The sequence below is a fragment of the Cucurbita pepo genome, unplaced genomic scaffold (genome assembly GCF_057944985.1).
Source record: "Cucurbita pepo subsp. pepo isolate OVF unplaced genomic scaffold, ASM5794498v1 scafford_48, whole genome shotgun sequence".
NCBI lineage: Eukaryota > Viridiplantae > Streptophyta > Magnoliopsida > Cucurbitales > Cucurbitaceae > Cucurbita > Cucurbita pepo.
In genome coordinates, this window is record NW_028257953.1 from 18,434 (window position 1) to 33,655 (window position 15,222).

Consider the following 15,222-nt stretch of genomic DNA (forward strand, 5'->3'; position numbering starts at 1 on the left):
ACAAGGTGTGTAAGTTGTAAGGTTAGTAGGCAAGATCTCGCTCCTTATGTGAATTATATGCATATGTTAGCTACGTCTTACGATCTAATTAGGTTATAATTGGTTACCGTACCTAATAACTTAGATTTTATTGCATGATGATAGATTATGTTCCCTAAAATCTGAAGTGGTACTTGACGAGGGGGTAGAGCAGGTAGAGCCTTGACTGAGACCGACCCTGCTCAAATTCCTTATAAGGAAAGGCACGCTAAGAACAAGTGTCAGAATAACTGGATACCATGACACTACAATCTATGATCCAGGCCACTCAGGTAAACTAGGGTAACATAAAAATGTTGGATCGGCATGGCAACCCTAGAGGGGGGGGGGTGAATAGGGTTTTAACGATAAAAGTGTTTAAACGTGATTAATTTTTCTGATGATGAAACTTTTTCCAAATAAGTAGAAGATGATAATTACTATAACAAAGTAATTCAAGTCAAAACAATAATCAAGTAGAACATGCAATAAATCACAATAATAATTTTGAAATTAAATAGGAAAGAGTTAGAGAAAATGACACCGTAGTGTTATAGTGGTTCGGTCAAACTCAACCTACTCCACTCTCCAAGCGCCTCTTGGGAATTTGAATAAAGAACTTTCTCGACTCTTTCCACGGATCTGAGCCAAACCGCTACACCGCTCTTTTTACGAGTTCAAGAGCAAACTCAATCCTTTCCACGGCGCAGGAACAAACCGATACAAGTATTTGAGTTTGATAATAACACACCACAACTCTCTCAAAGCGTAGATTTACAATTTGGGATACTCACAACTATTTCCTCACAATACAATAATAATCCCTCTCAAGAATAAGATGAAAAGAAAAAAACTTATAAGCTTGAAAAGAAAAAGTATTTAATTTGAAGTGTTCAAATTGATATTTAACATATCAGATCATTAAATACAAGAAAGAGAAAAAATATATTTAACTTGGAGTGTTTAAATTGCAATTTAATATATTAGATATATTAAATATAAAGAAAGAAAAATACATTTAAGTTAATGGGTTCAAATCGGAGAAAAATATATTTATTGCTTTTGATATACTAAATGTTAAAATAATCCATGTATATAGATAATTGAATGAAAATATATATTTGAAATTTGAACGAGATTTAAATTAGTTAAATATATATTAGAATATCTTATGACATTTAAATATGATTGGGAAAAGATGTTATATCCTACCATGTTAGATATTCAAATATATTATTTGGTAAATATCCTCAAATAGCGGTAGAGAAGACCCTTGGGTTGACCCAAAAAGTATCCCACGTTTCCCCAGTATTCTCTCTAAAAGTCTCCTTCTCCCATCCTTGCAGATTTTCTTTCAAGAAGCAACCACAAGCCTTGACTTTGTGTTCGATTCCTAGCGATGAATACTTTAGGGTGGAGATTCAACTATTGGAGAAGTTGGAGCAAGTAGATTAAAGATCTGCGAGAACTTTCTCCATATTTCTTCAATGTAGTTTGTTTAACATTTTGTTTTGTTTAATTCTAAGTAGGATCAAGAACGATTCTAATACTTTCGGCGCGCTAGTTAAACGTTCATTTCCAACCGAGAGGTCAGCGGGACTCTTACAAGTTCAACCCATTGACATCTAAAGGGAAGAACATAACCCCAACTCGTCCAATAAGAGAAAGATCTAAACACCAATGCCACTTTTTGATGCAGGTGAAAAAGAGACAAAGCGGCCACTATCCAATGCGAGTCTTGTGAAGGAGAAAATGTTGACAAGTGGCCAGCTATAACAGCTTCCAATGAAGCCAAATAACTTGAGTACACATTCTCATGTGCACCGACCTCGATGGTTCAATTACAAAACACCCCCCGGGTCCAAAAGTGGGATTTTGTGACAAAATGATATCACAAAGACTTTATGGAAGCTACCCTACTTTTTTTAAAGTACCATCACTGTTGGCACCCAGCATTCACTTGATCCACTGACCACGGTGAAGGCTCGAGTGAACAACTTTGGCAAGGCCAGTGCTCTTATCCAGCACGAGTGTCGTCCAAAATCATTCTTCACCGTATCTGCAGATGTAGACATCCAAGCGGTTGATATGAGTGCTAAAGTTGGACTAGCTTTCGCCCTCGAGCCATGATAGAACAATTTTACTCGCTATGGCTGGAAGAATTAAGGTAGAGTTTTCTGGTACATAGCCTTAAGTTTTTTGTTGAGACCTTGTTTATACGTGTTTATCAAGTCTTACCCGTTGTTTTGGAGTGTAGAAATAAACGTTAAGACATGAATTGAGCAGCTCAGTTCAATAAAGACATGAATAATAGTTGGTTTGTCCTATCACGCTAATTCGACCAAAGGAGGATCCTAAATTGTGATTCAACTTCCTAGACATGTATATTTCTATCCTAACAATCTGATCACAAAATATCAAACATGCCCAAGTCAATTCCTACCAGTAATGTTTAAAACAAAAAAAAAATCGAATTGACTATTTACATGCTCGGTTTTACCCATTCCTCAAGCTTAAATCACTACAAATATCATAATTAGGTCCTAATTCATGTAAAAAAGAAAAGAGAGAGAAATCAGTAAAAAGTTTTAAAAACAACATACATATATACCATCCTGATATGAATTGACTTGGACATGTTTGGTATTTTGTGATCAGGTTGTTAGGATAGACATATACATGTCTAGGATGTTGAACCCACAATTTACAATCCTCCTTTGGTTAAAATTGAACAAAAACATTAAAGAGTTTAAAGGATGGGGTTTAGATCAACCATTAATTGTTAGTTCAACTGAACTAACCACACGATCATCTTCTACCTTGTGAACCATTCGGACATGCGTGTGGGAAAGGCTTAGATAGTCTGATATCACCCTCGTTCAGCACATTCTAGGCCTCGATTGAAATTGGTTCCTTCACCAAACTTCAAGATATCTCGAACTTGAACACGTCGGTACCAACTTCAGCAATTAACATATTACTAAGAAAGAGATATTGAGGCACAAAATCATGGGGTTAACCAAACTTACCCCATACTTCGGTGACTGAAACTTTTTTCCATTTGAACGTTCTATCCCTCAGTTCACTATGATTTCACCCTCCTTGCTATGAACACTAAGAGCCGAGACTTATACCTTATTATCCAAAAATGAGAGGAAAATTTTAGGATTAAACTCTTTTTTTTTTTTTGGGGGGGGGGGGGGGGGGGGGGATCCCAAAACCGACATTTGAAATTCAAATTTGATCAATCAATCCACTGTGTTTCAATTCTAAGTCCTTTATGAAAATGTTGCAATCACCGTAAAGCTGAAGATCAAGAGTTTGTCAATTTCAATAAAGAGAGTATTTTATGAAGGAAAGGTTCACCTCTTCTTAATAGTTCATTTCTTTGTTCCTAAGATTGAGCCCATAAATCCCAAATTCATCTCTAGAGAAGTCTTGTCCAATGCCCGATGATTAAGAAAAGCCCTAAAAATAACAAGAAAAATATGGGTAGATGGCCACAAGTCTCAAAGGGAAGTTATTGCCAACAAAGTGGGTCTTAAGTTCGAGTTCACTTGCGAATAAATAAGTCTACCCTAGTTTTCATAAGTAGGAACTATTTTCAAAATAGCGAGAAGGAAACATGACAATACATCATACGGTCTCGATCATTGGTTCGTAATGTGAGATTCATATAGAGGCTCGCGGTGGCTTTTGGACTGTCCTCCTGTGGAATTTATTTGCATGGGTCAGTATTAAGCTGTGTCTAAAATAATGGGTAGATTTTATTAAGATTGTTAATGATGTGGTTGAGCAAACTAATAGTTACCAAAAGGACTCTAGGAATAAGAGTTATTCTAGAATAATATTTAACAACTATAGGAATAAATAATTCATTGAGATTTTCTCGTTTTGTGGGAACACTTAGACCTACTCCACGACTGCAATTGTTTTAAATCACTAAATACCATACCATAAGAAAAAGTTTATTGAGTTTAAAATTTTGTCAAAGTTGTTTGATTTTTATGGTAGAATTGGTAACTAATTTATAAGCCCTCTAGAGCATTTTTATTATCCTTTAATTTTAGTACCAACACGTTAAGCGGAAAATTAGATTCGTCTGCTAGGCAACCAGAAGGTTCAACCACACCAGAGGTCGTTCCTTCGGCATTTTTACATGAAGCTTTAGCGATGTGATTCTCGTAAGTTAGGTTTATGTCTTTCAAGCTTAATCCAGTGCAATGGTTTATTGGGCTACAATCAAAATTGATTGCTATTTCAGTGGCGGAAGTTCCCTTGATGTCTTCGTATGTTACTTCGCTAACTTTAACTCCAGAAGCCTAATCAGAATAAAGAATAACGATCAAAATATGCTAAGAAAACGGATAAACAAGGACATCTATAAACTTTTTTACCACCTAAAAACTTCGTACCATATTAAGATATGTGAGGGTAACCGAGTCCGCAATTTATTACCCATAAGTGTAATTTAATGTAACAAAAAATAATACTAATAATTTAGCACCCATTTTAAACCAAACAAATTTCAAGCCATTAAAGATAAAATAAATCGATTGTTTATAAAATTAAAAATTTGAGTTCTATTCAAATGTAAGGTTAAATATAATTAGAAAAAAAATTAACTTGTGTGAGATTAATGAGAAAATATACCTGACCAGGGCAGTCTTCCCCATGTGGGCAGTAATTTTGATCAATTATGATTGGATTTTTCACATTATCCATAATAATGTGTTGAAAATAAACTTTTGTAGCAAATCCACGGCTTGGTCTTCCCCAAGACTTAATCCTTACTCCATTCTGAGTCCCGGTGAAAGTAGATAATGTCACTGTAACGTTATGCACTCCATCCTCCTCGGCCTTTATCCCCAAGCTCCCAATGCTACAAATACATTCAATAAAATACCAAATTTTTCATGAGGTTCAATTTTCTCACTTCAACCTAATATATTAAATAACAACTTTGATCCAAAATAATTTTAAAATAATTTAAATCTTTTTTCTCACCTTCAAAATAACTTTAGGATATATTTTTAATGATTCAAATTTAATTCAACGTTTAGGTTTATCTTTTAAAATTTAGTGCGACAAATTTATTTAACCCTTTAAAAAAAAAATTCAAAACATGTTCGTCGTAATCTAGCTACCTGATTCCATGTCCAGGTCCACATGTAATACTTTCCATCCACAAGTTGGAGGTCCCTGGACTGATTGAGATGCAGTCGTCGCCGTTGCTAATGCTCGAGTTGAGGATGGTCACATATGATGATTGTTCCACATGGATGCCATCAGTGTTTGGACTATCGTCTGCAGCCGAGACATTCACTCTTGTCATATGCACGTTTTGACACCCACTCACCACAATGTTGAACTTTTGGCTGTTAATTGAAGACAATCCATTGATGTTCACGTTTCGTGCATCATTTATTCGAAGACTCTGTCCATTCAAAAGAATCGAAAGCAAGAATTAGTACAAATTTAAATTAATATTGTAATTAATGGACTCATTTTCTTTCAACTTTCGGCTAAAGAAAAATTTTCAAATTTTATTTTTTATCTAGCCAACTCAAATTTTGCATACCGTGGCTCCAGTGGGGCAACTCTTCCCCGAGTGTTTACAATTCCATAACGCAGTTCCTTGCCCATCGATAATACCGCCAGTAATGGAAAGCCCATCTATGTGACTAAACTCAATCCAAGATTTATTCTTAGCTAAAACTTGAATGTCCGAGGAAGCCACAAGAGTTCCATCAATGAGAACAGTAATAACATTGTTCTTACAAGGCCCATTAAAGCTCACACTTCGAACGTAGAATATACCCTTGGGAACGTAAATAGTGGCCGGTGTAGACGAGTCACAAGCCTTAGCCCATGTCATTTGAAGCACAGACGAGGCATCGGTCTTTCCATCGGGCTTGGCACCGAGGCTAATAATATTGAATGTTAATTCAGCAGCCAAGGCATGGTTACAAAACAGAAATAGAAGGGAAAGAAAAACATGAAAGGTTACGAGAGGAGCCAAAGAAAACTTAATGATACAAGGCCTCCTGATAAGCATGAGAGAGAGAAAAAGGAAGCAAGTGATGGGAAAATGGAAGAGCTGTGGAGTCATATTTATAGGTTAATGCTTACCCTTCTAACTCTAATTTGAACTTACCCGTCTCAACTACTATTCTATTCTTGTTCTATTTAACAATTATTGTTTTTACACCCTTTAACTAATTTTGATTAGGCATGTCACGTAGGTAAATCTCTGCCTCCTGCCAACCTTTTTAAATTGAAGGCTATCTTATAAGATAAGACACTCATTGCCATTTTAATGACCATCTCTCATTTTTAGTTTAGTTGAATTTAAAAAAAGTTTCTTTTGTCAATATGATTTTATTTTTTATTTAACTAAAAAAAGACATGGGGAGATCTTAGCCAAAAAAACAAAAACCCTAATTTTTCCAACCGCTTATTTTGTAAAAAAGATGTTTAATTTTAATTGTTTGTGTCAACTAAAGAACTATGCAATGTAACAACATCGGTTTCATTGATCGGGCTTCTCAACCTCCTACTATAATAATAACAATTTCCTAATACTTTTAGGTGTTTATATTTGTAGATATTAATTCTATATGGATTCTCTATTATAATAAAAATAATAAAATATTCTAGAAGATAGTATGGAGAAAACACTATCATGTATTTTTCATAGTCTTTTTTATTTGTAGTTGGTGATGTAATATAGAGTCGGTGACTTTTTATTTGCAAAGATGTCACACAAACAAAGAGAAGCAAAATTGTTTGTCATATTTTGAACTATCCAATAAATTTACAAATGCACCACACAAAGAAACAATTTAGGGATGTTACACTTTTCGAAGTCTCAAAGTCTATCGTTGATAGACTATATCGATGATATGCCGTTTTTATATGGATCGACAAATTTTTTATCATTAAAGACTTTTCTTTTACCGCCTCTCACTTATCGGAGTTCTCTTTATAACTCTTGAGGTAGATAAAAGTATCGCATTGACAACTTTCATCATTTCTGTCTTTGTACTAGAGAATGTTTAAGTGTTTTTCTTCCGTCTCTATCATAAAGTTGTGCATAGCTCTAGGGTCGACCATTGTGCTCTTGGCCGATCTATGGTTAACCTAGTCCTCAATGTACATAAGACATTGACAATTTTGTCTCTACAGCTCTTTTCTTGAAAGCAAATAGGTACTTTAAGACCCCCAATGCAGGGTTTTCGACGGTTTGGCTCGGAAGGCATGAAGGTGCACTGTTTGTGGGTATTCAGATTCTCGATAGACCACCTCGTATATGAAGCTGGACGAGGACCATTGATTGTAGTTGTTGTGGCTGTGAAGTCCTTGCCATGGATTTCTACCCATCTTTTTGGAGGATTCATAGTCTCCTCCTACTGCTTCAAGTCTCCCATTGTTGGGATTTATGCCCTAAAGTTTTGTAATTAATTATTTCATAATTCTTTTATTCGTAATATTATATTATCGCTGGTATGGAAAATCCAAGATGTCACGGCACGAATTCTGAGACTTCGAAACTCGGATCGAAAGTAAAAAGACGAAAGCGAAAACGAATAAAAACATAAGTAAAATAAAATAAGAAAATGGAGTAAAATTAAAATCAAATTAAGTTAAACAATTCCACATTAAAATAAAATTACAAGACTTCCAATTTATTACAAAGGGGAAAATGGACTTGGATACAACTAGAAAATGAAATAGACAAGACTGACAAAATGGAAAGAAGGACTGAAGTTCCGTAACGACCCCCTCTCTGACTGCATAGCTCTCGAACGCTCCTCCACCTTGACTCTGCAACCTGCGAACAACTGAAAAAGAAAACAAAACGGGGTGAATTTATAAATATACCTAGTAAGTATCCTGCTTGTAGGAACGACTTAAGTAGAGTAACTAATCTTCGATCTCTACCAATTGATTAGCCCAGGACATGCCCAGTTGTTTTGCAGCAGACATGTTTGTGTACTACGATTCAAGGAGCCAACTTGGCTGTAATACCACTTATCACAATCACATTCTTGTGGAGCGGGATAGCGATTTTGCGACACTTATTCTAACCCGATGAACAAGTCCGCAGTATGAAAATTGTAAGTCGTAGACAATTTGGACGTTTGATCGAGCCTTGGTCATGTTCGAAAGAAAGTGTTTTAGAAAATGTAAGCGAGAAAAATGCGCAGAATCTTTTTTTTTTTTTTTGTTGCTAGAAAACAATGTTACAGGCTAAAAGCAAATAAGCAACAACTAAACTTTTATAGCATATAACCCCGTAGGAAGAATTGACGACTAGTTTCATCACCCTGTAGTACATTTTGGAGCATTTTAGCCATGAAGGGCGTAGACATGATTTTGTGGACAGGTCATGCCCCCGTACTAACACAACAAGAATAGTAAATGCCAATCTAACATGAAAGCAAGTAAAGGGGTTGGAACGGGCATGCGGTCGTGGACAATACGTTTTGGACAACCATCGTCATTGGAACACCTGACACGCGACCGTAAGCAACACGCCTTGAAAAAGCCTGACCGTGACACCTTGCAACTTGACTGAAGCTCACCTCGCCTTGACAAGGTGTGTAAGTTGTAAGGTTAGTAGGCAAGATCTCGCTCCTTATGTGAATTATATGCATATGTTAGCTACGTCTTACGATCTAATTAGGTTATAATTGGTTACCGTACCTAATAACTTAGATTTTATTGCATGATGATAGATTATGTTCCCTAAAATCTGAAGTGGTACTTGACGAGGGGGTAGAGCAGGTAGAGCCTTGACTGAGACCGACCCTGCTCAAATTCCTTATAAGGAAAGGCACGCTAAGAACAAGTGTCAGAATAACTGGATACCATGACACTACAATCTATGATCCAGGCCACTCAGGTAAACTAGGGTAACATAAAAATGTTGGATCGGCATGGCAACCCTAGAGGGGGGGGGGGGGGGCGGGTGAATAGGGTTTTAACGATAAAAGTGTTTAAACGTGATTAATTTTTCTGATGATGAAACTTTTTCCAAATAAGTAGAAGATGATAATTACTATAACAAAGTAATTCAAGTCAAAACAATAATCAAGTAGAATATGCAATAAATCACAATAATAATTTTGAAATTAAATAGGAAAGAGTTAGAGAAAATGACACCGTAGTGTTATAGTGGTTCAGTCAAACTCAACCTACTCCACTCTCCAAGCGCCTCTTGGGAATTTGAATAAAGAACTTTCTCGACTCTTTCCACGGATCTGAGCCAAACCGCTACACCGCTCTTTTTACGAGTTCAAGAGCAAACTCAATCCTTTCCACGGCGCAGGAACAAACCGATACAAGTATTTGAGTTTGATAATAACACACCACAACTCTCTCAAAGCGTAGATTTACAATTTGGGATACTCACAACTATTTCCTCACAATACAATAATAATCCCTCTCAAGAATAAGATGAAAAGAAAAAAACTTGTAAGCTTGGAGAGAGCAACAAACAATGGAGACTTTGAACAAATGAGGATTGGAGAATGTATGTAAGTTGTGTGTTTTAAAATGTGGGGAAGATGAGTTTATATAGAGGAGAAAAGTGGCAAAATGTAGGATTGAATGTTGACCTTTGGATTGTGTTAGGAATAATGAAAGGTGGAGATTAAAAGTAAATAAATAAGAAAATTTTCTAAATTCATTTATTTAAAAATTTTAATATAATAGTAATATAATATAATAATAATAATGAAAAGTTATGTGAGTAACGGTCAAATGAAATTCAAAATTTATTATAAATATAATAATATAATAATAATAAAAATCGATGTGAGTAACGGTTAGATTCAAATTTATATTTTGTAAAAATAACTTTATTTAAAAATATAATAATAAGAAGAAAAAAAATAATAAACTCCACCATTTGTTACTCTCCCAAAATTATAAATGTCATACTTTTATATATTTTGATTTGTCCATCATTTTGATTTTGCTGACACATCATCACGTTGGGTATGTTGTCTCGATTGTAATTTCTTCGTTTTAGCTCTGATTTGAGTAATTGAAAAGTCGTTGAAATCGTTATTCCCGACCTTATACTGTGGACAGTTCAAAATACTGAAAATAGTTAATAATTAAAAAGTAGTTTGTTATCATCAAAACATCAATTAATTAATTGAAATTAATTAAAGTGAGATCAACGGCCAAAAAGCCAACAAAAAAGTGGGACAATGTCAGAATATCTTGGACATGGAGAGTATTGAGATTCATGCCATAAAGCCTTGTAATTAATTGTTTAATTTTAATAATATATTTGATTATTTTATTTAAAATTTAACATTATCCATGGTATGAAAAGTCCTAGATCATTGATGTAATCTTAAACAACATGTGATTGACATACAAGAGAATCATGTTTAAGAATAACCTAAAGGGTCTATCGTATGTCGATAAGGTTTGGTCTCTTATCCTGATAACATGATTGATACGACTCTGTCTGTAATTGTTACAAACGATTATATTTAAATCGTTCATGTTGACACATGTGAGTGGGTGTATCTTATACTGCAAAGAGTTTGTATAAGATTGGACCACGAAATTTTTTTATCTCGCTTCACAAATTCATTAATCGAGAAAATTAATATTTTACAGGTTGACCATATGCGACTCAATCTCAATCCCATGGGAGTTGAGAATGGCTTTTATAGCAAATTTAATATGTCTACTGTTTTGGGAACTTGACCAAACAGGGAGCTGGGAACATAATTTCACGAGATGAAATTCACTCTTTCCGATATAGAATAAGTAGACGAGTAGTTCCCTTAAGTGCTTATTTCGGGACTTGAACAATGGAGTCACACTCTCTCACCGACCCTGGAAGGACTTGGTTTATGGTTTGATCATAAGTAAATTGTTCATGAGAGAGTTATGGCACTTAAGGCATAAGACATTGCGAACAACTCGTGATAGCTTGTAACGATTATATCAATGGTCAAAACTTGTTGTACACTATATAAGCGTGCAACTCTAGGTCTACAATGGAGTGGCCTATAGTTAATGAACAAAGTTGATTAATTAAGGAATATATTTAATTAGTTTTACATCATTGCAGCTTATAATCAATACGGTCATAAGGTTCCTTTGCCAGCTCATAGTAACACGAAAAGGATCGATTTAGTTGAAGAAAAATTTGAAAGAAGAAAAAGTATTTAATTTGAAGTGTTCAAATTGATATTTAACATATCAGATCATTAAGTACAAGAAAGAGAAAAAATATATTTAACTTGGAGTGTTTAAATTGCAATTTAATATATTAGATATATTAAATTGCAATTTAAACACTCCAAGTTAAATATATTATATTAGATATATTAAATATAAAGAAAGAAAAATACATTTAAGTTAATGGGTTCAAATGGGACAAAAATATATTTATTGCTTTTGATATACTTAATGTTAAAATAATCCATGTATATAGATAATTGAATGAAAATATATATTTGAAATTTGAACGAGATTTAAATTAGTTAAATATATATTAGAATATCTTATGACATTTAAATATGATTGGGAAAAGATGTTATATCCTATCATGTTAGATATTCAAATATATTATTTGGTAAATATCCTCAAATAGCGGTAGAGAAGACCTTTGGGTTGACCCAAAAAGTATCCCACGTTTCCCCAGTATTCTCTCTAAAAGTCTCCTTCTCCCATCCTTGCAGATTTTCTTTCAAGAAGCAACCACAAGCCTTGATTTTGTGTTCGATTCCTAGCGATTAATATTTTACGGTGGAGATTCAACTATTGGAGAAGTTGGAGCAAGTAGATTAAAGATCTGCGAGAACTTTCTCCATATTTCTTCAATGTAGTTTGTTTAACATTTTGTTTTGTTTAATTCTAAGTAGGATCAAGAACGATTCAAATACTTTTGGCGCGCTAGTTAAACGTTCATTTCCAACCGAGAGGTCAGCGGGACTCTTACAAGTTCAACCCATTGACATCTAAAGGGAAGAACATAACCCCAACTCGTCGAATAAGAGAAAGATCTAAACACCAATGCCACTTTTTGATGTAGGTGAAAATGAGACAAAGCGGCCACTATCCAATGCGAGTCTTGTGAAGGAGAAAATGTTGACAAGTGGCCAACTATAACAGCTTCCAATGAAGCCAAATAACTTGAGTACACATTCTCATGTGCACCGACCTCGATGGTCCAATTACAAAACACACCCCGAGTCCAAAAGTGGGATTTTGGGACAAAAAGATATCACAAAGACTTTATGGAAGCTACCCTGCTTTTTTTAGAATACCATCACTGTTGGCACCCAACATACACTTGATCCACTGACCACGGTGAAGGCTCGAGTGAACAACTTTGGCAAGGCCCAGTGCTCTTATCCAGCACGAGTGGCGTCCAAAATCATTCTTCACCGTATCTGCGGATGTAGACATCCAAGCGGTTGATATGAGTGCTAAAGTTGGACTAGCTTTCGCCCTCGAGCCATGATAGAACAATTTTACTCGCTATGGCTGGAAGAATTAAGGTAGAGTTTTCTGGTACATAGCCCTAAGTTGTTTGTTGAGACCTTGTTTATACGTGTTGATCAAGTCTTACCCGTTGTTTTGGACTGTAGAAATAAATGTTAAGACATGAATTGAGCAGCTCAGTTCAATAAAGACATGAATAATAGTTGGTTTGTCCTATCACGCTAATTCAACCAAAGGAGGATCCAAAATTGTGATTCAACTTCCTAGACATGTATATTTCTATCCTAACAATTTGATCACAAAATATCAAACATGGCCAAGTCAATTCCTACCAGTAATGTTTAAAAAAAAAAAAAAAATTCGAATTGACTATTTACATGCTCGGTTTTACCCATTCCTCAAGCTTAAATCACTACAAATATCATAATTAGGTCCTAATTCATGTAAAAAAGAAAAGAGAGAGAAATCAGTAAAAAGTTTTAAAAACAACATACATATATACCATCCTGATATGAATTGACTTGGACATGTTTGGTATTTTGTGATCAGGTTGTTAGGATAGACATATACTTGTCTAGGATGTTGAACCCACAATTTACAATCCTCCTTTGGTTAAAATTGAACAAAAACATTAAAGAGTTTAAAGGATGGGGTTTAGATCAACCATTAATTGTTAGTTCAACTGAACTAACCACACGATCAACTTCTACCTTGTGACCATTCGGACATGCGTGTGGGGAAGGCTTAGATAGTCTGATATCACCCTCGTTCAGCACATTCTAGGCCTCGATTGAAATTGGTTCCTTCACCAAACTTCAAGATATCTCGAACTTGAACACGTCGGTACCAATTTCAGCAATTAACATATTACTAAGAAAAGAGATATTGAGGCTCAAAATCATGGGGTTAACCAAACTTACCCCAAACTTCGGTGACTGAAACTTTTTTCCATTTGAACGTTCTAGCCCTCAGTTCACTATGATTTCACCCACTTTGCTATGAACACTAAGAGCCGTCAATTATACCTTATTATCCAAAAATGAGAGGAAATTTTTAGGATTAAACTCTCTTTTTTTTTTTTTTTTTTTTTGGGTCCCAAAACCGACATTTGTAATTCAAATTTGATCGATCAATCCACTGTGTTTCAATTCTAAGTCCTTTATGAAAATGTTGCAATCACCGTAAAGCTGAAGATCAAGAGTTTGTCAATTTCAATAAAGAGAGTATTTCATGAAGGAAAGGTTCACTCTTCTTAATAGTTCATTTCTTTGTTCCTAAGATTGAGCCCATAAATCCCAAATTCATCTCTAGAGAAGTCTTGTCCAATGCCGGATGATAAAGAAAAGCCCTAAAAATAACAAGAAAAATATGGGTAGATGGCCACAAGTCTCAAAGGGAAGTTATTGCCAACAAAGTGGGTCTTAAGTTCGAGTTCACTTGCAAATAAATAAGTCTACCCTAGTTTTCATAAGAAGGAACTATTTTCAAAATAGCGAGAAGGAAACATGACAATACATCATACGGTCTCGATCATTGGTTCGTAATGTGAGATTCATATAGAGGCTCACGGTGGCTTTTTGACTGTCCTCCTGTGGAATTTATTTGCATGGGTCAATATTAAGCTGAACTCTTAAAAGGACAAACTGCTGTGTCTAAAATAATGGGTAGATTTTATTAAGATGGTTAATGATGTGGTTGAGCAAACTAAAAGTTACCAAAAGGACTCTAGGAATAAGAGTTATTCTAGTATAATATTTAACAACTATAGGAATAAGAGTTATTCTAGTATAATAATTCATTGAGATTTTCTCGTTTTGTGGGAACACTTAGACCTACTCCACGACTGCAATTGTTTTAAATCACTAAATACCATACCATAAGAAAAAGTTTATTGAGTTTAAAATTTTGTCAAAGTTGTTTTATTTTTAAGATAGAATTGGTAATTAATTTATAAGCCCTCTAGAGCATTTTTATTATCCTTTAATTTTAGTACCAACACGTTAAGCGGAAAATTAGATTCGTCTGCTAGGCAACCAGAAGGTTCAACCACACCAGAGGTTGTTCCTTCGGCATTTTTACATGAAGCTTTAGCGATGTGATTCTCGTAAGTTAGGTTTATGTCTTTCAAGCTTAATCCAGCGCAATGGTTTATTGGGCTACAATCAAAATTGATTGCTATTTCAGTGGCGGAAGTTCCCTTGATGTCTTCGTATGTTACTTCGCTAACTTTAACTCCAGAAGCCTAATCAGAATAAAGAATAACGATCAAAATATGCTAAGAAAACGGATAAACAAGGACATCTATAAACTTTTTTACCACCTAAAAACTTCGTACCATATTAAGATATGTGAGGGTAACCGAGTCCGCAATTTATTACCCATAAGTGTAATTTAATGTAACAAAAAATAATACTAATAATTTAGCACCCATTTTAAACCAAACAAATTTCAAGCCATCAAAGATAAAATAAATCGATTATTTATAAAATTAAAAATTTGAGTTCTATTCAAATGTAAGGTTAAATATAATTAGAAAAAAAAATTAACTTGTGAGATTAATGAGAAAATATACCTGACCAGGGCAGTCTTCCTCATGTGGGTAGTAATTTTGATCAATTATGATTGGATTTTTCACATTATCCATAATAATGTGTTGAAAACAAACTTTTGTAGCAAATCCACCGCTTGGTCTTCCCCAAGACTTAATCCTTACTCCATTCT

General features: G+C 34.7%; 1 protein-coding gene across 1 annotated transcript; it reads right to left on the reverse strand.

Annotated features, from left to right (window-relative positions):
• Window positions 1-3,912: 3,912 nt before the first annotated feature.
• On the reverse strand, window positions 3,913-15,145 carry LOC147783937 (polygalacturonase-like). The gene is made up of 6 exons (XM_087120976.1): window positions 15,074-15,145; window positions 14,499-14,743; window positions 5,600-6,065; window positions 5,166-5,455; window positions 4,672-4,900; window positions 3,913-4,340 (listed from the first exon to the last, which is right to left on the reverse strand). The coding sequence occupies exons 1-6, from the start codon at window positions 15,143-15,145 to the stop codon at window positions 4,047-4,049; spliced, it is 1,596 nt and encodes a 531-aa protein (XP_086977102.1). The 3' UTR covers window positions 3,913-4,046.
• Window positions 15,146-15,222: the final 77 nt, after the last annotated feature.